A 24070-nucleotide genomic window follows, 5' to 3' on the forward strand; every position below is an offset into this window, starting at 1 on the left:
CTTCAACGCACCCCGATTCGCGGGGTCCGATGTTTCGAACATGAGTAAGGGATTTTGGACTTTTGGACAGGCCCAGCCCGCCGCCAGTGACCTTTGTATGAGTCAGAATTAGAAGGCACTTTTTATGCTTCACGTGGGGTGGACCCCTGAATATTTACAGTTACAACCGATCACCAAAATCCGGGCGGGGGGCCTAGCGCGTGAGAGCGAGAGAAAAAGAGTGGGATGAAAAATGAGCAACATAAACATTCCAGACCCGGAGCCGAAACGCACACGACGGGGTAAACGCACTTCGCAACGCCGCGTTGGGAGGTGTCGAACGGTGACTAGTATTCAAATGAGCTCAGCACAGTCGATCGACCGATCGCTGCATCACCGAACCCGATCGATGACGCGGTCGTGGGTAATCTTTCCGGTAAATCGGATTTAACAGCCCGAGCCCTCCGGCCGGCCACCGTCGTTTATCTCCGGCGGCTCAGATAATCGGGGGAAAACTGTCACCATTGGATGATGTTTTGCGTCGTAAAGCGGAAAAATAATGTGTTTACCCGCCGTAGCCGTCGTAGCCGGATGATCCACCCGAAACTGTCGTGGCAGTATGGTAATTATATGATCCGTTGCCACCAGAAAAAGAAAATCGTTCCGAAACGAAACAGGTTTCTGCGGGGAGAGACACACGAAAAACGGCGCATCCTCTGTCACTGGCACTCGATGTCGGTCATTGAGGGTGACATCAGGGAGGAACGATGGAATGCCAGCCCGTCGGGACACTGACAGCGGCAGCGTCGACAACCGATACCGTTGCATCACTTTGCATGCGCGTTGTGACCTCGAGCAAGGACAGGGCCCTGGAATGCCGTTGACTGCGTTAATTTAATACCTTCAACTTCACCTCCATCATTCAGTGTACTAACTTGTACAATTCTCCTAAATTTCGCTTCCAGATAATCATCGAGTCGATGACACGGCGCTAGCACCGGTTCCATGGTTATCCACCATTCCGTAAGTAGCGCCCTTAAAATGTTCTTTAACCGTTGATGAGGCGTGCGTGAGGGCCAAGAAAGTAAGAGGCAGCGGCAAGTAGAACCGACTGCCGGAAAGAATGCACGAAAAAAACGCGTCTTATGTTTCGCTTATTAGCGGCCTATTCATGGTGCGTCCGCTGCGCGAGATTCGATACGCGCACGCAATCGCTTCGCAACGGCAGCTAAATCAACACTTCCATTCAAATGAAATTCTCCAATTCCCTGCAGCGAGCTGCCAAGCGAAGATGATGTAATGGTCCGGGAACGGTTATGGTGGCGCGAGCGCGATTTACGGATTCCCACCAACGGCCGGGCCGGGCAGACAACACAAATTTGTCTCGAATTCCAATCACGTGAGCCGTAGCGAAACGCCCGAAACGGATGACTAACGCAAAACGCACGCCACGCCGCCGCCGACGCCCGTGGCCTTGTCAGGTTTCGTTTGGAACATTCTGATCTGCCTTCGCGATGTCCGTCGTGGCCAGTTTTGCCACGATTGCCGAGTTTCCAAGAAATGCCGGCTCGCTGCAGGCCTCCGGGATGAGATTTATGCTACCTCTTGCGAACATTTTGGCGTGCCCCTTTCGTCCGATCGGTCCATTGCCAAATGTATAGCACAGCACGCGCGTTAGTTTGGCGCGTTGTGGAAAATAATCGAATCTTTCCCCGGGAAAGATTGTTGACGGTTGGGTGGAACAATGTTTGAAGGTTGGGTCCATCCCGCGAGGGGTGCCTGGAGATTTCAGCGAATAGCTTCGCACTGTGCCCTCACTAATGCCACCAATCAGCACGATCATCAGCCCGACGGCCGACTAACGATGACGGCAATATCCCTTCGTTTGTGTCGGGACCGTCAGTCGCCAGTGTCCGGTGCACGGCGGACAGCGGCGAAAAGGAGTAACAAATAACATGCTGCTACCTGCTGTGACGAGTCCTTCGAGCTGAGCGTAATGCCCAAAAGGAATCGTTTTCGGAGAATTGTATATTTTTATCCACTGACGTCGCCCCGGAACGAGAGGTTCGTCGCTTGCTGATTTCGCTCCGCGCACGGGCGGGCGTTGATGTCTTTTGTACGTCCGCGACCCCTGCAGCATTTTGGGGTGCGTTTTTTGCGAACTAAGACGTTTTATGATGGACACCAGCGGTCGAGCTCGATCACAGAAACAGTGGGCAATCGGTTTGGGTGGTATTTAAGTTAAACGAGCAAACCAAAGCGGATAATAACAAAATAAAACGTTGGCAATATAAAATAATAAAACACGAATTAAGCTCAAGAACCGTGGCAACGGGTGGCATGTAGAGACACCATTTTCTATCCGGCAAACAACTAGCTAAACGGATTCTAAAACGCAAGGATGGTTGGCGAGCAACGGCATTCCCACCGTCTTTAGTGCTGCTCCAGTTCCAGTAACATCCGTAACACCGTGCCTTTCCCACCAGCGGGCCACGGGAAGTGCGGGAAGCGCTGCGCTTTTAATTGTTTTAATTACACACTCTGCGCCCCGCGGGAAAGGTTCATAAATTATGAAACGAAAGACATCAACGTCCGTCCGGTTCGCCAAACGGTTCATTTCTCGACGACTCGTTGCAAAATAGCGGCACGGCACCGATGCGACGCCGTGGTGTGCCGTGCGCTGCGCTGTGCTCCGTCCGCTAATTCGATTACAACGGTTGTGATAATTGCTGCCAGCCACGCTGCGACATTCGGCCGACCGTTAGAGGCGCACAATTGCGGGACGATATGATTAGCGCTGACAATTTGACCCGGCCCAAGTGTCACCGGATGAGCTTGCACCGGCTGAGACGGCCACGTCGACAAAGCTGCTTTTGCTAACTCTCCCAACCCGAGCGAAACGACACGAGCCCGAGCGCACAAAAAACTGGCTCTCCTTGCGATCGTCGATCGGTTTACGCCCGCCGCCCCGAGCTTTGGCGCCCGTAGGTGTGGTTTACTTTTACTTTCATCCCGCTCGCCAGCGCCAGCGGCCGCGGCCCGGGTTACTGTGGTCGCCCCGGGTATGGTGCCGCGCGGTTGGTGGCGACACCACCCGGTTTAGCTAATTAAACGCCGCACCATATGCGGATCCGCGAGATATTGCTCACTGCCGTTTTGAGTACCGGCCTTCGACCAGCGAGCGAGCGGCATGGAATTCTTTTCGGAAATATTTCAATTTCACATTCATATTCATTAAATTGTTTCTCGAATTAACGACGCCCAACGACGAGGCGACGTTTGGTTCCTACCGCATCCATCTAATCATCCCTTTTGCCATCATGCAAGTTACATAAAGTGCCACAGTTTTTATGATGGCACTTGCCACACCGATACTAAAAACGGTCCAAAAAAAGAGCGAATAAAAAAATGGGTGCACAATGCACACACAACGTGACTCCCATAATTTGCACAACACTGCAAAAACCGGGTGCCTAACCCAACCCAACGGAACACGTAACGCGGATCCGATCCCGAAAGTGCGGTAATCTTTGCACCGCGCACGGCCACTTAAGGGTGCGCGCGCTTCGGTAGCTCACATACGGAGCTGCCGATTGGCGATCTGACGCCGGCTGGTAGATCGAGATTACACCGTGGCACACGTGTCGGAGAACGTCAGCAAACTCATCATCAACCGGGCACCCCGGTAGGGGCAACAATTAGTGGCCTCGCTGTTCGATTGTGGTAAAGGCCCGAGTCTGGTGCAAGCCAAGCATAACGTACATATGCAACAACGCACAGGTCGGGGTCGCCCCCAATGGGAACCGGCACCGGGGTATTTGTTTTTGGGCATTTTCCCCATACCGTGCGCGTTTTGTTCGGATCGGATTTTGCCTGTCGCACGCTGTCGATGAGAGAGCGAAGCAGGGCTCGGCCCTGCGCATGGCAAGCATTGCAGGTCTCGCGCCATGTTGCAATGCAGACATTATCATATTTGCGAAAACGGCCTCAGCCTCCACGGGCCAGCACCAGTAATCTGCTTAACCCACTGCGACGAGCGCGCGCGCGCGCCAGGCTGCTGTTGCGCGAGCGAATGCAATTTTAAATCGTTTTTTCCCTATTGTGATATTGTGTCTGGTGCATTCCACCGGCGGCCCATGCTTGGCGGCAGATTATTACGCATCGCACACGTGCGGAGGGCATCGCAGGGAGCACGGCCCCCGGCCTGGCCCGCGAGAGCGGTGAACTTTTGGGGGCAACACGTGTTGTCCCTTGTGTTTTGTCGGGCTGAAAAATCGGTCAAATTGGATCCGGGCCATGAGTGTGAAGATGAACAGATGAATGTGTGTTTTTTCCACGCAATGGCACACTCCTTCATCATGGAGATTACATTGTAATGCGCTGGCAATGTTGCAGCACTCTCTCGCTCGCTCTATCACAATTGATCTCTTTGGCTGTAACCGTACGGTAACTGTATGCAACTTTCGCTGGTTGGTTGGTTAATTTGTTTTTTTTTGTTTTAATTTGCAGTCGCTGTAATTTCATTCCCTTTCAGTCCCTGTTTTGGCTCTCTTTGCCCTCTGAACCTTTTCGTCCTCATTTCGCAAACATGGCGATGTAAACGTGATATGCGGATGATTGCCGAAAATTTGATCCCTTTTAGGGCAACCAGGGCAGAGGGAGTGTTTTAACATTTGTTTGTAAAAGCAGCAGCAGCATTTCCAATCGAACCGATTTGTAGAATTCCTCAAACTAAACAGTCCCGACGCCGGTGATCAATCATTGCGTGCAGCGCGTGCCAAACGTGTCGTAGTTTAATTCGTGCCCGCAGCGAAGCATGAATATTTTTTTAACCAACCAATCATGCAACACACGAAGTCCGCCGGCCGGCTTATCACCGTGGTTCCTTATTTTTTCCACTCACTTCTAGACCGGCATTCTAGACCGCGGCGTTCATTCTACTGGACGTGACATTGACAATCAACATCACCTAAAACCGCAGTGACGGAATTGACTAGGACTGCCACTTTTGGTTGGACGATCGCGCGGCTCGAGGCGGAATACTTCGCGGAACCACTAATAGAACCGGGAATTGCAAGCTCGTGATTAAAGCAATTAGGAAAGCGTATCAACTTGCCCCAGACTCCAGCTCCGTTGAGCTGCCATTAGCATTGCTGCTTATCGAGTAATTCCGTTCCACTCCAAGTTCCATTCCGAGTGAACTGAAACATGCTACAAAAAATGCCAATTACCAGCGTTTTCTTAAATAAGAAACCTCCTTAAGAGAACGCTCCACTTTTACCACCAATTTTCGTTTGCCGGCAAAGATCCGATTATTATCAACTCACTCGTAGCCCGGTGTGTTGTGTGAGAACACACAGCGCCGTGGCAGGCAGAATACATTAACTTCGCTCCAAATTTCAGCCACTACGCCACCGGGAGGCGTACTGGGCGGGGAACGTAACCCGGAAGAAAATCATCCGGAACCATGCCATGCCCCATCGCATCCCATCGGGCTTGGCCGCAAAAGCGAGGGCGCGGGAGCAAATTGTGCGCAAATTTACGCACGTAAATCTCGTTAAGGCCGAGAGCCGAGGCTGACCTAGTGCCAAGCTAGGCCGGTGCCGGGCGCGACAAAGACCTCCAATCAAAAATGCTAATCGCATCGTTTCGCTCGAGACGCCGGAATGGAACTTCGGTAGCCGACTGACGAACCGGGCGAAATCGAAGCAGGTTCATCTCCGGAGGCCGCAGATCTGTGTCATGATTTGGGCCGAACCGCCAGCCAGCGCATAACCCTAATTCTAATCGCTCGGCGTTGATTTTTAATTCATCACACGTTACGCGCGGAAGGTCCGTGCGTTATTGGGCTGGGCTGAGTTGATCAACTAACAAATTAGGCGCAGGCAAGGGACATTTCGGAGGCTCTGCTGTTTGTGCACCAATTGGTCAAGCAAATACCACCACCGTTTTTTGTTGGGCTTCGTTGTTGACAATCTCAACCGATGGGGTTATCGGAAACCGCATTCCGTTGATGATGCAACTCGGTGCTGTTTGACCACACACTCTCTCTCTCTCTCTCTCGAGCGCTCGTGAAAAAATGCGCCAAAGTTGATCGATCGCTTCGGGGAAGGCACATTAGTTTCCCGCCAGATGTTGAGCGGGTTGTTTTTACCCTCGTCACTTGCTATGGAACGTGTGCGCCCATCGGGGAGCATCCCGCGGCCGAAAGAGCAAGGCTACATCGATTTGCTCGAAACTGTCGAAGACGCGGCCGCGACTATCACGACGACGGCGACTAGCGCCTGAAGCGCGCTTGTGTACATTACACGTACGTGACGATTTTGAGCCACATTAGCCGCGAAACAAGATCCGTTTGGCGTTTGACGTTGAATCCTCGCCAACTACATTCACTCTCAGCTCTTCGCGTCCTTCTTGTCGCGCGCGCGGTGGCTACGAAAGGAATTTAGTCACCGCGTCGCCACTCCAACTGAGCACACACTCGAGGACGACAGAAATCAATATTCCATCTACGGTTGACCGGCACACCGGCCAATGTCATACAGGTCGCACCCGAGCCGATGGAAACTGATTCCATTCCACTAATCCTGCAGCTATTCCGTTTGAATAAGTCATGCCACGTGTGCGCTATTCACAACTCGGTCCGCTTGTAAGTAATGGTTCTGTCGGAGTAATTTAATTATAATTTTTTACACGCTTTGGTAAAATAAAATATAAACACTTGACCTTCAGCTCACTGCTTGATGGATCACCATCACCAAAGCAGCATTTTTACATCTGTCCGTAGGAACACATTATTAGTGTTATAAAGCTAAAATTTAAAATCTTCGATACAACTCGATCGATACTCTTCACAACCGTGACAACTGCATACTCTGTGTCATTATCCAACGATCCAACCTCTTGAGTCTCACTTCCTAGTGCCAAACAAGCGAAGAGTAAGAGTCAGCAAAAAGGGCTAATCGTCTGTAGAGAATCCGACAAGTCATTTTAAATTATCATAGCACAAAAGTGTGCTGCACATCTTCGACAGAGCGACCCGTCACTCAATCCCACCACCGGTTGTGACAGCCGGGCTTCATGATCTCTCGAGATGATCAGTCATCAGACCGATCCATAGGCCATCCGACAGCATGAAATATGCAAAACCGCGTCCACGCGAGAACCCATCAAAGTACCTCCTGCTCCTCTCGAGCACCCAAACCACATCCAGACGTGGCCACCACAGGTCTGGCATCGTGGCACACCCTCGCAGTGCCGCCCAGGGCCGGGTGAAGCGGTCTGAGAAAAGTAAATCAACATGCACACACTCATTACTGCCGTCTCAGAGGAAGGAAAACAAATGCAGGGCTCGTTCGCTCGGTGTCGGGGCTGACTTCTTCTTCCGAGGCTCCGCGAGACGTAGGACGACCGACGAGCAGTGACCTCCCGTGAGAGAATCTCCCGTGAAGGTGGCCAATGCTCCCCGTTCGTCGGGATAGGGATTCAACGCCCAATGCATTACGCCACGGCCTTCGCCGAAGCCCGGCGCACGATCGTTTTGCATTCAGCATGCGAAACCGGACCATGGGGTCGGTACCCAGGGCGCCCTGTACCGCCTTGTTTGTGGGCTCACGTCACGTTCTGGCCGTTGCGATGTTACGCGAGGCCCGCCGGCTCCGCAAGAAGTCCGAACGATAGCCTTCGGTGGAGGTACTTTCCGTTTCCAACGGCCAAAGTCCTGCAGCGATGGGCTGTATTTTTGTTTGTTTTTTTTTTCGGGTTCAGGAATTTTGGGCTCGTGAACGAGTCGTGCGTTGCGCGGTTAAGTTCATAAATCATTCAACAGGGCGCTAAACATTCGAATGGCGATCAAGGTCGCGGGAGGATGATATCATAAAATTCGGTGGGAACTAACGAACTCCGACCATGCGTAACGCGGTGGCCATTTGTTTCGAACCAGGTTGTTTGTTAGGTTCGTGTCCTATATTGAAGTCTTTCGTTACGGTTTAAGCTTTGGACACTCGTCCATGAACCAGCTTTCGATACTTTTCGTTCAAGATCTGACGCAACCTTTCATCTGACTAATCTCTGTAAGAGCGTTACCGAAGGATCGTAACTCAACTCAGCACAAACAAAATCAAAAGTTCTACAAAAGCCCCGCCCCAACAAGCAAAGCTACAGACCGGATCAATGAATTTCCAATTTCTCGTCGAATCCAAACGGCCAAAGTGTTGTGGCGAGTGGCCCGGGAGATTGAGCAATTAAATAGCACTCATTTCGCGGTACCCATTTTGCTGGGTAATTGTTTTTCCATCGGCCGACCCCACGTCTTAGCCACATCCGCCAGCAACGAACGGGCGCTCTGCATCTGTTCGTGTGGCCACCAAATAAGCAAATCATCATCCGCGACTGCCGAAGCTGCCCAATTTGGGGAGCGCCAACGCCAACTCGTTCTATGTCTCTGCCGAGCCGTCCCGTTAGAGACGGACCTGAGACCCTCGGTGTCGGCGAACCGAACGACCCAGTGGGTCAATCTATCAATCACTGCGAGGCCGGTTTCCCACTGCCACCCAGGTGGCTGGCGGAGGTTAACTACCCGGTCCCGGGCACGGAACGGACTAACCTGCGTGTCCCGGGGCCCTCTCGCCCCCCCACCGGCGTGACGCACTTGCAACTCTCACGCAAACTTCCGGTTGCACGGTTCAGCGAGTTGATCGGCTGTGGCCAATCAGGCGTGTACCACGGGGCACGGGTTTCGCTCGTGCGCTCGGCCACCCGGTCCTAACCTTAACCCGTGCCAGTTTGCGTGAACTCACCCCGAGACTGGAACGCGGCTTGTGTTTGTTTCGGTGCCAGCCTTTTCGAGAGAACTCAGTTAGGTCGGAGCGACAACGGAGCGACCATTCGTCATCATAAAAGTCAATCAAAGCCGAGCCAATTCCTTAGTTTTACAGCCGATTCCTTTCAGTGCCATAAAAGCCCCCTGTTGACCTTCCCCACCGCGCGCGCATTTCGACTTCCCGATTCACCGACTCTCGGTCCCCGACACCCGCCAACGACCAACGGCGGTTCCGTCGTTCCGTTAGAAATCAAAACCTGCTCCATCACCAGCCTCATCAGCGCCATCGGGGGGGGCCTCTCGAACTGGGTGTAACCGAAAAATGTAAATGTAGCTCTCGTGCTCGTGCTGTGAGCACCCCGCGCCAAACAAGTTTTCCCCCCAAATGCAGCTCCCGCCAGCATGGAATGCATCCCACGAAAGGGGCCCGCGGATTGAGCCAAGCCAATATTGTGACAAGCCTTTCTGGCGCTTTGTCCGTCCACGGTTGTGGCGTTGGAACCCTTCGACACATACACCCAACGGTGGCCCATGCGCCAAGCTGGGGGGCGATTGTTTGTCGTTTTCTATCCGCCAGCGTCCGTTCCAATTCTACTGTTGCAGTGGCAAAATGCAGGTCGAGGCAAGACTTTGGGCTTGGGAGAACGGCAGCCATAATTTAGAGCCCATCTGACGTGGTTCATGAACACATTTTCAACAAACAGTGGCTTCCAAGGGGTTCAGGAAGCACGATTTAATTTTTGATTTAATTTAACTCACCCAAGATCCACTAGCCCCACCCGGTCCACTCTCTGGGTCTGTCCGTCTGTTGGAGTGCCGGCCTTCCGCAAGCGACTTGGCGGGGCGACACCCAGAGTTTGGACCAAGTTCCGATCCGCAAACAATCAGCAATTTAGCACGCAAAGGTCTTTTGTCAACACTGGGACACCGGGAACGTGTGATCGGAACTGGACGGCAAAGTGGCAACAAATTTATCATCCTCCCTCGGCAGCCGCCGCCGCCGCCGCCTCGGTTTTTGTGAACAGGAGGTCCATGTTTTTACAAGGCTCCGATTTACAAACAAACAACGACGCAGCTCCGTCCGTCGGATGCGGTGTCCCGCTCACGTTTCGTCCGCGGAAGTGCCCCGGCTTACGACGCTCGCGGCCATGTTTTTGCATTCCTTCAAGGCCCAGCAAATAGCGGGTGCGGGGGGCGTAGAACCCATCAGTCATGAAGTGTCCCGTGACAGCCTGAACGCTGGCACGATACGACCCGCTGGACGCTGGACTATCGGACTAATTTCTTCTGAGCGGCTGATAGGGCACTGAGCGCGCCGTTCCACGAACCCAAAGACGAGCCACAGTCCGCTACAAAGTAAGCCACCGAAATGTGCGGAATTTTAACGATGTAAAAACGGGGGGGCTGATATGCCCCCCGCGGCGTTCTCAGTCGGTGTGCACAGTTCCTTGATTCCTACGACCCACGTCATGTACGTCGAATCGCAACTACCGCTAATCGGCGTACCGCACCCATCGCCCATAACAATACGATTCTCACACCATAAACACTCGGCCGGTAAGTTATCGGACGCATCTTCCACATCTGCTGGCGATAGGACGGGCCACGGGTCGATGAGGGTCTCAGTTTATCACAGTCAACCCCACAGGTGGGTCGCGGAGGCAGCGCGGTTCAAGACATGGCACAGCATTATTCATTCCTCTGACCTGAAAGCTGGCCCGCCGATAGCTTCGCTTCCCGGGCCACAGGCGGCTCGAGGCGGCTCGACGTCGACGATTACTTTATTCCGCCGATGGGTCCGGAAAATTTACAAACCGAGCCGAGCGCACGCCAATTGTTTACGCCACCGGAGAGTGGAGAATGTGGTGAGATGTGGCACCCCAAGGGGAAGACCGGATCGCCTACGGTTATGTTCTTTGCTTCTGTTATGGACACACCGTGTGTTCGACGTGTCTATTATTGCTGAGAATTTTCCACGGATTCGCACACGTGGCGTGTATACGCGCGGTTACCTGTGAAGACCTCCGGGTCTTCGGAACTGAGAACAATTCGCGTGAGGCGCCGACCGGGTGATGCGCATAAATAGGCTCCGGGTCTCACGATCGTCTTGCTAATCATTTCATCGTCCCCCTTGCCACATTAGTCATCTCCTTTTGAATGTCATTTTCCGGACTCACGCACACAGCCACAGATTAGGATAATCTGCAACCAGAAGAACGGCCCGGGTGCGGGTGAAGACAGCATAATTCCGAGACGGAGACGACGCCCGCATTAAGACAGTGTTTGCCTCTTTCTATCGTGCACTCTGCCACCTGCAATGCGAAGCGACACCTGCGCGGCGCGTCTGCTTGGCGAGCCCAAACACCCGTTGCGCCGAGCCCTTAACGAGCCGCACCGCCGCAATAAAAGGGTCCGCCGGCCAACAAGTCACTCGACCCGCGCGCGACGATAGGGATCGCCGACTAATGAACGTCAAAATGATGGCACCGGCACCACTTCCTATTTGGCAGATTTTCGCCAACGGACCGCCGGCCCATTCCGTCCTGGATTGCTCCTTCTGGTTCGGCCAGTCCGTCAGTCTTTCGGAGTCAGTCGCCCAAGCAGGACCACCGGTCTTCTTGTAGCTACTTCGTGACTTCTTGTGCCCCTGGTGTGGGTGCGCGTGTGATTCTGTCGTTTCTCTGCCGCTCCATTCTCGACGCGAATGAAGGCGCTTCATAATTAGACCCCACAACACCAGTGCAGGCCAAGCGCGGGCTGTCGTCGGCGGGGGTTCGTTACGCATGAGAACGTTTTTCCGTTCAGCACCGGCCGACGGAGGGCACCTCTTCACGTGAAGTAAGAAATCGTCGGAACGGTCGGAAGAAACTGAAAGAAAAAAGATCAAGGGTCAATTGTGCTGTTCTTCGTGGTGCTGTTCTCGGTCACCAACGATCCGAAGACGGAAGCACTCGAGCGCGGACAGCTTTACTGTGTGGCCCCAAGTGTGCGTCCGCGCGTCCTGCGCCCGGTGTCAAGTGAAAGTGAACGAGGGACCCCGAGTTGGCAGAGTGTGTGGCTAGAACCTCGAACGCTCGGTCGTAGGCACCAATAGTTGAAGTTCCACGCGATTCATTTGCCGTCCAGCTCAAGTTGCGCTCCGGTTGGGCCGCAAAGTCGGAAATGACCAACCGTTTTCCGGCCTCCCATTTGCGCGGTAAGTGTGATCGTAAACGGTGCTACGTGGTAATTGAAATTGGCCTGTGAACGCCAGCGAACGAGGCTGCTTCACGTTGTGAAATTATCACACCTTCCCTCCCGTGCGGTGGCGTGCGTTTGTCGTCCTGTTACTTCCTCGTCCAGGTCACTTAGGAACTGCACGAAGAGTGGCCAAACGGACCACTCTTTCGCTGGCCACGCTGATGAATTACATCACCCACGGCCGCGCGGCGGCCCGCGAGGTACTGTTTCACTTTCATCGAGTTCGCCTTTTCCATCCCATCACCGCGCAAGCTGCTGCTGCACCGGGCGGTGGACCAGTTTTCACGAACAGGAAACCGGCGCATTTGTTTTCCGGTCAGTGCGTGAGCTTTCACCGCAGTTCGTAGACGGTGCCACCTGTCCAAGTGGCAGGATCGTCCGATGGCTCGCGACGTTAAGCTAGATTCCCGACTTGTGGACTCGACACTGCATCGCCGCTGCCTAGAAGACCGATCGAGAAGATTGCAATTACGGGAGCGAACAGGGAGAACCGGGCAGAATCGATCAACTTGCGCTGCCGCCGCCCCACGTTCGTTGGTCTGTTCTACTACTGACCGCATTCCGCAGTGTCTGGCGGTGGTCCACTCGCTTGCTGGGAGGGGGGTTCAATCAGCTTCGGGCACTGCTGGACCACCACACCCTCCCGGTGCGGGTCGACCGCTGCCGCAGCTAGAGGCTTGCCCTGGCCCTAGAATAGGGCCCGACCCCAACGCAACCACTGTAAACTAGTTTTGCCAGTGTCGGGGCCCGCGGCCATGCGGAGCTGTTTTCGCAAGCTCCTGTGACATTCCTCCGCCACCTCCCTTGGTTCTCCAGTGCTGAAAGAATGAAAATGTATTAAAAAATGGAAAATCGAATCATGGCAGGCGTTTGCTCACGCGAATCCCGATTTCGAGGTAGCTCCCGACGAAACTGGGCCACTAGGAGGATCCTTGGTAACGTGTTGATGCGAGGCGCGCCACAAGGAATCGTTCGGAAGGGTGAACGCCGTACGGTCCTTTCGTGCGCGTAGAGAAGTTTCCTGTGTTTCCTTCCTTGAGCCCCCCACAACACAACCTGCATACCGCAGGAGTGTGTGCGTGTCGGTGTTGCACCGTCCAAGGCTACTGCGCGGGAAGTGAAAGACAAAGGAAACGCGCGCCAAGACTTTCCCTCTCTGCTGCTGCCGTTTGCCCGCAGCCTACTCAGACTTCTTGTTCTCGTCTGTTCTTGGCACGGCACTCTTCGTTTCGCACCACCAACACAAGCAAGCGGTCTCTTATTCAACACCAATACCACCTGAAAGAAGTTGGGGGATCGGGCCAGACTTTCTTGCCGGCGAAGGGCACGGGTGAGCCAAATGCAGAAACATTTCGTCGAATCGCAAAACCTGTTCCTCTTCAGCTCCTTTTTGAAGCCGGCCGTCAGGGCGAGCCTCCCCCCGCCTGGTACTTACAAAGAACCAAGGGTTCGTCGTCGTTTGCCAGGGCGTTGCCATGGGGCCGCCGTGCAATAATGGTGCCTCCCTTTTTGGTCCCTCTGGTTTTGGTGATGGCTTCGAAACAGTGCCGGCTCCGGACGGTGAATGCAAGTCGGTTTTGTTTTTTTCGTTGCCCCAAAGATAACACCGGAGCCTTTTGGGACGGGGCCCCAGCACCAACACTTGCTGCTGCGGTGGCACCGAAGTACCGAGCACAGCGACGCGCCCCACCACGGTCGTGTTGTGTCGGTAACCAATAATAATGGCAACCACCGCTTGGCAGCCCCGACTTGTGCCAGAAGCCTCAGACCAGAGTCGGCGGCCATCGCACACACGAACCCGACCCGAACCGGATCGCAATTTCGTCTACCCTTCCGCCGCCTCTCGGCCCCCGGGGTAATGAAAGGGGACTTACGGCCAGCCACAGCCACAGGCACCAGTTCGAGCAGTGTTGGCCACCACACCGTCGCCGTCTGCTGTTACGAGTGCGCTCGGAGTGCGTGTTTAACCTTCGTCGGCGCGTAGTCACGTACGGCGCAGAGCAGCCACGGACCACGCGCGCGTTCTGTTGTGCGTGACGTCACCGGACGGATGTGGTACCGTTCGCGCTGAACTTACCGAATGTGCGGCTTACGTTCTCCTGCAACACTCGGTGCCTCTGGTCTACCATTTTACACGAGCTAATAACGGTACCCGCGCTTCCCTTTTTAAGGCTAGGCTGTGGGTGCACCATTCCGACTTCCTTTCTATTTCGCTTTGTCTGGCCTCCTAACCCTCTCTCACTCTCTCTCTCACTCTTGCAGATCGCTAGACACGAAGACACCATTGGAGCAGTGACAGCACATCGGCACTTCTTCTGAGCAGGGGATCCCGCGGGAGCAGAGACAGCTGACGAGACGCAATCACAGAGAGCGCGCAAAAGCAAGATGGACGATACCGGTTCGTCCAGCCACCGCCGCAATGGCAGCGCCGGTGGTAGCGATGGGTACGCGTACAAGAACGAGATCTCGCTGTCGATCGGTGACGGCGACGGCGGAGACGATCATGGCTCACGCACGAACAGCACGGCCGTGCCGACACCGTCGCCCCGTCACGTCGAGCTACCGATCGGGACACGGGCCGAGGGTGGGGACACGAGCGAGTACACGGCCCTCCGCCACGAACCGGCGGCAATGGGCAACGGGAGCAAGTCGAACGGCGGGCTGGATAACCCTGCGTTCGAGCCGGAACAGCTGAAGGAAAAGCGACCGCTCAGCTCGTTCGGCCATACCAACGAAAAGTCCCTCGGAGTGGTCTCGGTCAATGGGAAGGCGGTGGGCGAGAAACCGGTAGCGGAAGCGGTCAACCTGGAGCTGCTCAACATGTCCTCCGGCAAGCCGGCGGCCGCGAACGGACACAACAAGAACGGTGGCACGAACGGGGCGGCCGCCCTGCCGGTCAAGAAGGACACCGAGGTGGATCTGGGCGATCCGTACGACGAGTACTTCGTGCCGGTGAACGAGCACCGGAAGTTTATGAGGTACAGTGGGGCGGGGACGCTGGGTGCGCCGGGTGTTGTTTGGCACGGGCTTACCTTGGTCAAGAATGTCCCCTGATCCACCACCGACCACAAGTCACCGACGACTACTCCCCCGCGCAGTTCTTGCGCCATAATTCGCCACCCCCCCCCGGCAAGAACTGTTCCCGTATAAATCCCCGGATCCCACAATCCTTGCCATTCCTGCCTCCCTGAACCACCACCATTTCCGGCTAATTGATCACTAAACTGGCCATTTCTCTATGTCTCTCTCTCTCTCTCTTTCTCGCTCTCCGAATGTTTCTTATCGCATTTCCGCTACCATCAATCCCTTCTGGGTTCTCCCTAACCGTGCACCGTGTCGTGTGTGTGTGTGTGTGTGTGTGTTTCTATGTGTGCGTGCGTGTGGCTGTGTGCGGCTTGATCGGCACACCGGGTGGCCATTTCGCGTGCACTCGCGTGGGATCGGACTCTACACTTGGACTCTCGATCGGGGGGCACCGTGGGCTCGTCGCCAATGACCTCGCCGTCTGTGTCCGGTAGTGTCTCCTTCCAAAAGTCACGCCACGGGCGCACGGTATACGGGCGCCATGGTCGCGGCGTCGACTACACGGGACACTCGGTGAGTGAGCCCGCCGCCGGAACGATGGACTATAAACAGTGGACCACAATCACGAGGTACCCATCTCCTTCCCGTCTCAGATCATCGATCGGCCACCACCCCATTACACTACCCTCTCACCCCTTGGCGTTGGCTACGGCTGTCCAAGAGCGCTTCGCGGACGAGTTCCCCCATTTTCTGTGAATAGCCTTTCCTTGCTTTCCTACCTATACGGGGCACCTCTGTCTCAGGTCTTCGGGCACCTACATCACACAAATGGTGGCACTATCCCACGGTCGATGGCGACCGGAGTATCGACAGATCGGTGCCCAACTTACGCTAGGAACTAAGATCCGCACCTTTGGCAATTGTACAGTGCCCCCCACCGGCGCCAATAAATGTCCGACACTCGACCGAAGCATATGAAGTATCGCAGGACACGACACGGCATTAATAACGAGACAACAGACACACAGACCGACACCTCGTACACCTCTTCCTTACCGCATTACTAAAAGCTGCACCAACCGGGGAGCGGGCAATTGTCTTGGTCCACCTAACATCGATACTGGGTGGTTCGTGGATGCTTAAGGAACCGCGCGCACAACCATTACACACTTCCATCCACTAAATCGAATTGACAAAAATGGGAGCCGGGCTTCTGGAACGCTCATCTGTACATTGGTGTGGTGAAGGGTGACAGGGAAAACTGTTCCTCGGTGAAATTAGTTGTAACTAATGCGATTGTGTACAGTCCATGGCTTCCCACAAGATTCCCTTTCGCTTCCCAACGCAAAACCGCGCTCTAATGGAATCCGTTTCTTTCGCCGGCAGAGGAGAGAAACTGTACGTAACGAAGGATAAGCGCGAGAAGAAGCGAAAAAGCTGGCCGTTCTGGTTGCTCGGGCTGGCGATACTGTTGGCCGTGATCGTGGTAGCCATACTGGCCGGTTCCGGCGTCATCTTTAACGATTGTCCCACGCCGGTCGAATCGCGTCAGTTCGGTGATAAGGTGGCCACTGCCGGGGTGTTCGGGTTGGGCAAATCACAGCCCGGCAACGGCAGCTCGGCCGGCTCCTCGCCCACGACCAGCAGCACCACCGATTCTCCGACGACACCACCCGCTCCGCCACCGATCACCACCACCACCGAGGAAGTGACCGTTTACGTGCCGAACACGCTCGAGGGCCAGATTACGCTCACGAACGTGGAGTTCCTGGACGATTACCGCAACCCGAACAGCTCGGCCTACAAGACGCTGGCCGCCGAGCTGGAGGAAGAAATCATCGACACGCTCAGCACGCCAGATGCGCGGGGTCCAATCTACGTTAGAATCTTGAACATGAAGTAAGTGCCTCCTGCCCTGTCCTGTGTCCTGCACCGCTCCGCTAATCGTACGCTAATCGCCGCTAATTACGCTCTTCTAGGCCCGGTTCAGTGGTTGTGGACTACCGCGTCAGCTGGGAACCGAACGCGATGGAAATGTCCGAGGACACGATGAAACACCGGTTGAGCAACTATCTGCTGCAGAACGGCAACTATTTGTCGACGTACATTGTGCCAACGAACACAATCCGCGTGGCTCGGCTGCCCGACCTGTGCGTCATGAAGCACTCGGCTAAGGAGTAAGTAACAGCAATCATTATTTATTAAATTAATAAAGTATACCAACATCCGACCGCTCTGTTTCTAGCTGCGAATATGGTTGCACTTTCGATGCCAAGGTCGGTGACTTCATGTGCACTTGTCCTAGGGGAATGTTGCTAAACGATGAAGATGGACGCACATGCTACAGCCCAGTTCCGGCGATCAACGTGGATGAGCACAGCAAGGAACCAAAGAGCGAGCCAGAGCCCGCTAGTGAGCCAGAGCCTGCTAGTGAGCCAGAGCCCGCTAGTGAACCGGAACCCGCTAGTGAACCGGAGCCCGCTAGTGAGCCAGAGCCCGCTAGTGAACCGGAACCCGCTAGTGAACCGGAACCCGCTAGTGAGCCAGAGCCCGCTAGTGAACCGGAGCCCGCTAGTGAGCCTAAAGCTACTAGCGAACATGAACCATCAAGTGAACCTGAACCCACGAGTGAGCCGGCACCTTCTAGCGAGCCAGAACCTAAGCATGAACCAGAGCCGTCGAGCGAACCGGAACCAGCGAGTGAACCGGAACCTACGAGCGAGCCGGAACCAGCAAGCGAACCGGAACCTTCCAGTGAACCTGAGCCTGCTAGTGAGCCAGAACCTACTAGCGAGCCTGAGCCAGCGGTAGAACCGGAGCCCACGGCTTCAGAAACCTCTACGAATGCCTCCACACAAGACCATTCGGCCAAGTTGATCATCTCTTCAACGGAAGGGGTCACGCGAACGAGCAGTCCGGTGAGCACACCAGAACCAAAGAGCGAGCCGGAACCATCGAGTGAACCTGAACCGACGAGCGAGCCTCCTGCAAGCGAACCAGAGCCAGCGAGTGAACCGGAACCAGCCGTCGAGCCAGAGCCCAAGAGCAGCAACGCAGGACTAGCGGTATCAAGCGAACCGGAACCTTCGAGTGAACCGGAGCCAACGAGCGAACCGGAACCGGTTCCCGAAACGGGCAGCGCCACAGAGAAAACCACCGAGTCTGGCAAACTACTGTCGTCATCCGTTGGAACGTCCACCGAGCACGAGATAATTACGTCGACGACAAGCGATCTGCAACGACCGTCCAGCACCAGCACGACGACGGATGACTCGCAGCTTCCGGACTTTATGTTTGTCGATAAAGAATCGATGATGAAGCACCCGAGCTCGACCGAGAACACCCCCAAGCTGGTGTCCGTGACAGAGCAGGCGACCAGCGAAAAACCCGCACCCGTAACAGAAATGATTGTCGACGACACGCCTGTGCCGATGTCGTCGAACTTTTTCGTTACACCCAAACCCACGACGACCACGGAAGCGTCGAACGGATTTGAGGGCCGTTCGTTGGCATCGAATCAACCAACCGCAAGCGAAAGCACCGTGTACGCTACGTCCAGTCCGATTTCGCTAGAACAGTGGCGATCATCGACCAGCTTCTCTACGACCACGGAAGCCCTGGGCCACAAGCCAGACACGGGACCGCTTCTTTCGACCCTTGAAACATCAAGCAAAGGTTCCTCGTACGCCGTAACGGAAACGGTACTGGAAGCCGAAACGGTGGCCCCCCTTTTGGTAACGCACAACGAGTCCCCGTTCCTGCCCGAGATCGGAAACAATACTAGCTTGGAGAACATCCTGCACGAAGGCATCGATCGCCACGAGACGTACGAGATCGAATCGCAGCCACAGTTCCTGGAGGTGGTGCCACTGTCGAAGGAGAGCGATCGCAACGACTACAAGAAGCAGTTGAATTCGCGTGTGACGGAAACGATCATCATCACCACGACCATCCGCAGTCCGGTGCCGGTGACGGAGTCGTTGGAAGAGCTTTTGAATGTGGCCAGCTCCAAGAATATTGTCGAGCAAACGACCAACAGCGGCGAAGACGTGGCGATCACCAGCACCGAGCGCGAAGAGTACACCACAATGATGGACCATGTCAACGGCACGAAGCCACTGGACACAGGAATGTCTCAAGCAGCCACACCAGAACTCGGAGGTACTCCGACCGACGGTAAACCTATGGGAAAGTTAAACTTTGAAGACAGTACAGAAATGGTACAAATGACAACCAGTGGGGAAGAACTAGGGTCGACCACGTTGCACGTGGAACCGGAACAAACGACCTTCGTTCAAAACTCGGAACCCGCCGTGAAGACACAAGGCTCCTCGGAAACAACCAGCGGTGCTAGTAGTACGACAAGCACAAGTACCGTAATGGCTAGTAGCACCAGCACCAGCACTAGCACCAGTACGAGCACCAGCACAAGCACCACCAGTACTACCGAGACATCACCTTCGATGGCCCTACCATCGACCGAAACACTTCCAAGGATTACGGCCATCGAGAAGGATCTGATCAACCTGAAGGAGAACGATCTCGCGGATGATAACGATATCTCGGAAAACGAGCTACGGGTGGTTCCACTGGAACGTTTTAGTAAAGATCCGGGTCCGCTAGTGACGGAACGAACTACTGCCGCCACCTCCAGCCAGCCATCCAGCGATAGCCCGATGATGGACGCGGCCAACCTAATTCCCACCACGACGACCGGTCATTTTTTAGACGAAACGACGTTTCATTTGATTAGATCAGAGCGATCAAATGGAACGTCGTTAATCGGAAGTAGCTTCCCTGACAATGACCAGATCACGACGACCACGGCCAGCAGCAGCACCACGTCGAGTACCGTGGATGTGCAGGGCGAGCGAATAGAGACACTTCTCGGCTCAGCGGCCATGTTTACCAAGTGTGCTGTCGGCCAGTTCGAGTGCACGAACGGAACCTCCATCAAGGACGGTAGCTCGTGTATACAGAAATCGGAGCGCTGCGACTCGGTGTCGCACTGTTCCGACAACTCGGACGAGCAGGACTGCGAGCGGCTCGGGTGCCCTGGCCATTTCCAGTGTCTCGATGGGGTCTGCCTTGCACGGCAGCACGTGTGCGACGGCATAGCGCACTGTCACGATGGTTCCGACGAGCAGGGCTGCAGCCAGTGGCAGTGTAACTTCGACGAGCTCTCGTGCAATCCGGCCACCGGCAATGGGCCATGCTTGCCGGCCCTCTGGAAGTGTGACGGACTGGAGCAGTGTGCCAACGGGTTCGACGAGAGCAACTGTCCGGACACGTGCACGAACGATGAGTACTTCTGCCCGAGTCAGCGCAAGTGCATCCCCGAGGCGTGGCGTTGCGACGGCTCGGTGGACTGCACCGACGGCGAAGACGAACGGCTGTGTGACTGCCCGCAGGATAGCTTCAAGTGCAACACCGGTGGTTGCGTGGCCGCTGCGTTTGTTTGCGACGGCCATCCGCAGTGTCCGGATCGATCGGACGAGTGGAACTGTCACCAGTTGGAACCGGCGGATGGAACATTGCGCGTGAAGCGCAACTCTACGGAACTGCTGGCCGTGTGCGGTGATGGATGGAACGGGAAGCTGGCCGACTTGGTGTGCGCCGAGCTGGGTTTCGTGGGTGCGAGCAAAATTACTTTCACCAGCGTCAGCAATCGCTCCCAGGGATACACCATGTATCGGGCGACGGAGAAGGATCGGCTTGAGTTCGAAGCGATCGATTCGATGAAGTGCAACAAAGGGCTTCAGCTGGAATGCGAGGAGTTCCGTAAGTAGTTCGGGGGTATTCAACTTGTCTTGTCCTACTAATCGAATGACTCCTTCTATGTTGCGCTGGGCAGGATGTGGTCGCGAAGGGGTGCACCCGTCACTCGCGCAACGGACGACCGGTGGCACCGTGGCAGATCACAGCCAGTGGCCCAGTTTGTCGCTAGCGTTCAGCAACAATGCAGCCATCAAGTGTACGGCCAATATAGGTAAGTCGAGAACGAAAACCCCACCCCATAAATGCGACGTCTAACGGTCGGTGCGGCCTTCCCGTTTAGTTTCGCCACGTTGGGCACTCACCAGCTACACCTGCATCATGGGCAAAACGGAGTTTGTCAACAATCGCAACGTAGGCGACATGAAGTGGAGGCTGTTTGCCGGAAGATCGCAGTTTAACTCATCGCTTGGAGAGCTCTCGATGGCGGCCACGCGATCCACTGATGCTCCGTACCAGATTGTGGATGTCAAACGGATCGTACCGTACCCTCAGGTAATGAGAAGCCAAAAAACTGGTACCCGAGCTCAATACTAACCGTGTCCCCATTGTGGCCTTAGTCGAAATACAAACAATTCATGTACACCGGTGATGTGGTGCTGCTGGAGCTGGCCAGTCCCCTGCGGTTGAGCGATATCGTCGGAAGCGTTTGTCTGGCGAAAGCACCCAACAGCATCGACCCGGAGCAACTGTGCGTCACCGCCGGTTGGGGTTCGGATCTCGAGAATACGGCCACGACGGAACAATACCTCAAGTACCTGCCCGTTCCGACGGTGTCGACGGAGCGGTGCAACTCGTCGATGCACTACAACGGTGCGCTGCCGGAGAGTACCATCTGTGCCGGGTATCTGAACAGCAACAAGACAACCTGCTACGTAAGTTTGACAAGCCAAGCTGCTGGAACCGAGAGGCCAGAAATGATCGTAACAACGCTTCGAATTCTCTGTTTCCCACGCACAGAACGACGAAGGTGCGCCGCTGATGTGCTACATCGACGGTACCGGCCAGTGGCAGCTGGAAGGTGTTCTCAGTTACCATGGCAACTGTGGCAAGCGGCCACATCCGGCCATTTACAATGCGATTACCTCAAACATTTCCACCTGGATCCGTTACACGGTCGGCAATGACCGCATGTTCGAGCAAACGGTAGTAACGGCGGCGCCGCCCGTAACCGCCGCATCATCACTTCCAACCCCAACGGCAGCGCTTGCCGAAAGCAGAGCCGCCGTGGCAAACGTCTCGGTAGACCAGACGGACAATAGCACGCCAGCGACGGCGACAACCACAGCCTCGGTAGTTGCACGGTAAAGCGGCACAAAACGGCCCACAAACCGTTAATACCTATCCATCTCTGTAGTGCCACGTGTCCACGCGGACCTGTGGCACGTTTGTAAATAGGGCAGGGGAACGAGATATAGGTGGGTGGTACACACAAGAAGGTGGATTCCAGCCGACCGACCCAGGGTCATCGGACCAACCGGTCGCAGTGGATCTGGGGACCACTGAGTAGTGAGGTAGCCAGGGATTGGCAAGGGTTGCGCAATCGTATGACAAAAAGGAAATCACAAATCAGAACAGAAACCGAAAAAAAAGTAGGCGAGAAGGAGCAGGAAAACCTAGTCACAAAAGTCGAATACTTTGTGCCAACGAAACGAGAAACCGCGCTGCATAAACCGATGCGAACCCCGATGGCGGCAGAATGCCGGGGACGAACCGTATAATCCTAGCGACCCGGGGGTCCCTCCTGGGAGCCGCGAGAACGAACTGTGTACAGTGAGAGAAGAGTTGCTTCCACGGTGAACTCTGGTTGTGGCAGTTGGAAATAATGACAGATTTTCTCGTCGTCCTATCCGGTCCTATATTGGTGCGATGGACGAAAGAGAATAGTAATCCCCCCCATGCGTTAGATTTAGCGACAAGTACTGAAAAATCACTATACACACAGTAAAGAATGGGAAAATGATAAGACAATACTACTTGCAATCGACGAGATAGATAAATGGCATGGAAACTTTAGTCCAACCGGGGACCTGGATGGAGGAGGTCCACCTTAGGCGCTTGGAGAGGAGGTTCTAGGCTTTGGAGGTTGTAGAAAAATTGTTACCCGATTGTGGGGGGCCACCGTGTCCGTGTGCGCTCCGGACAATGCAACCGGAATCGATTTCCGCTGCAACAGAACCAATATTAACACCTAGTAGGTAACAACACCGAACTGAAAGTTCTCGCTTTCGAGTTGTGTGCTTTTACTCATTTTACATCCATGTTACTTTTGTGTAGGCAATAGGGGACTGCGCAGATCAGGGTGGTGTTTAAGATTGTCTTCGATTTTTAATGCTGCACTCGCTGAACGCATCATAGGCCACCACCACTTGATCAGCAGCAGCTACAATGCGGGAGCAGCGTGCAGAGTTTGTTTGTATGTAAAGAAATAAAACAATAAAATTAGGAATAAACCAGATATTGGTGTTTGACTTTGATGGCGATAATTTCGGAATACTTGGTGCTTGGTCCAAAGACGGTCCAAAGAGAGGCAAACGCTGCTTTCTATCTTTGCTTCTTTCATGAATATATTTCTGCTCCGCTTTGCTTTGCATGTCCCCGTTGGACCGTTTGAAAAGTGATTTTTACGCGCCCGGAGCGCTAAAAATCTATTTCCTACTTAAGACGACACACACGCCATCCCGCCGCTCCGTTTCTTTCTCTCTGCACGTTTTCGGTAATTCTATTGCCCTACCCCGTGTCCTCTTGCATTCTTTTCCTACTTGCTTAATCCCACACCAGGGTCTCTGTGGGACGGCGGGACGCAGCATAAGCTTATGTTACCAGGCTCCGGATTTTGAAAGTACCAGGAAACTGCGCTAATCTAGCCACCGTCGGGAGCCACGGGTTAGCAATCCGGTAAATAATAGAAGAAAAAATCACGAATACATTCTATTCTGCGCTTATAGGAGCCGGCCGGTATTTTGTGTTTGGCGTTGTCTCCGATCCTCTCTCTCGCTCTTGCTCTTGCCGATACATTTTAAATCAACTCTGCTTTTCTCTAACTCATACTAATTATACTAGTAAAATAACATACAAATGTGTAAGGTCAAATCTTGGACGAGGTGTGCTCGCCACCGAACAATGACAGGACCAGGCAGGATGCGCCCGCCAGCACGCGCACACAAGCCAACACATAACGTTGGCTTTCTGGTTTCACTTGGCGGGACAGGGTGGTACACGCCAGGACTG

The 24070-nt window shown here is 54.5% G+C and overlaps 1 protein-coding gene across 1 annotated transcript; it reads left to right on the plus strand.

Moving 5' to 3' along the window:
- The first annotated feature begins 14425 nt into the window (after nt 1-14425).
- On the plus strand, nt 14426-23267 carry LOC131209079 (uncharacterized). The gene is made up of 9 exons (XM_058202061.1): nt 14426-15018; nt 15559-15693; nt 16451-16963; nt 17044-17241; nt 17310-20845; nt 20919-21053; nt 21123-21334; nt 21400-21714; nt 21800-23267. The coding sequence occupies exons 1-9, from the start codon at nt 14426-14428 to the stop codon at nt 22145-22147; spliced, it is 5985 nt and encodes a 1994-aa protein (XP_058058044.1). The 3' UTR covers nt 22148-23267.
- Nucleotides 23268-24070: the final 803 nt, after the last annotated feature.

Source organism: Anopheles bellator, chromosome 2 (genome assembly GCF_943735745.2).
Source record: "Anopheles bellator chromosome 2, idAnoBellAS_SP24_06.2, whole genome shotgun sequence".
In the NCBI taxonomy this organism is placed as follows: Eukaryota; Metazoa; Arthropoda; class Insecta; order Diptera; family Culicidae; genus Anopheles; species Anopheles bellator.

Excerpts from the sequence above, each read along its gene's own strand:
- LOC131209079 (XM_058202061.1), top strand. The coding sequence starts at position 14,426 with ATGGACGATACCGGTTCGTCCAGCCACCGCCGCAATGGCAGCGCCGGT. Across the intron at positions 15,694-16,450 it reads CAGTGGACCACAATCACGAG|AGGAGAGAAACTGTACGTAA; the intron begins GTACCCATCTCC and ends TTTCGCCGGCAG. Across the intron at positions 21,054-21,122 it reads CAAGTGTACGGCCAATATAG|TTTCGCCACGTTGGGCACTC; the intron begins GTAAGTCGAGAA and ends CTTCCCGTTTAG.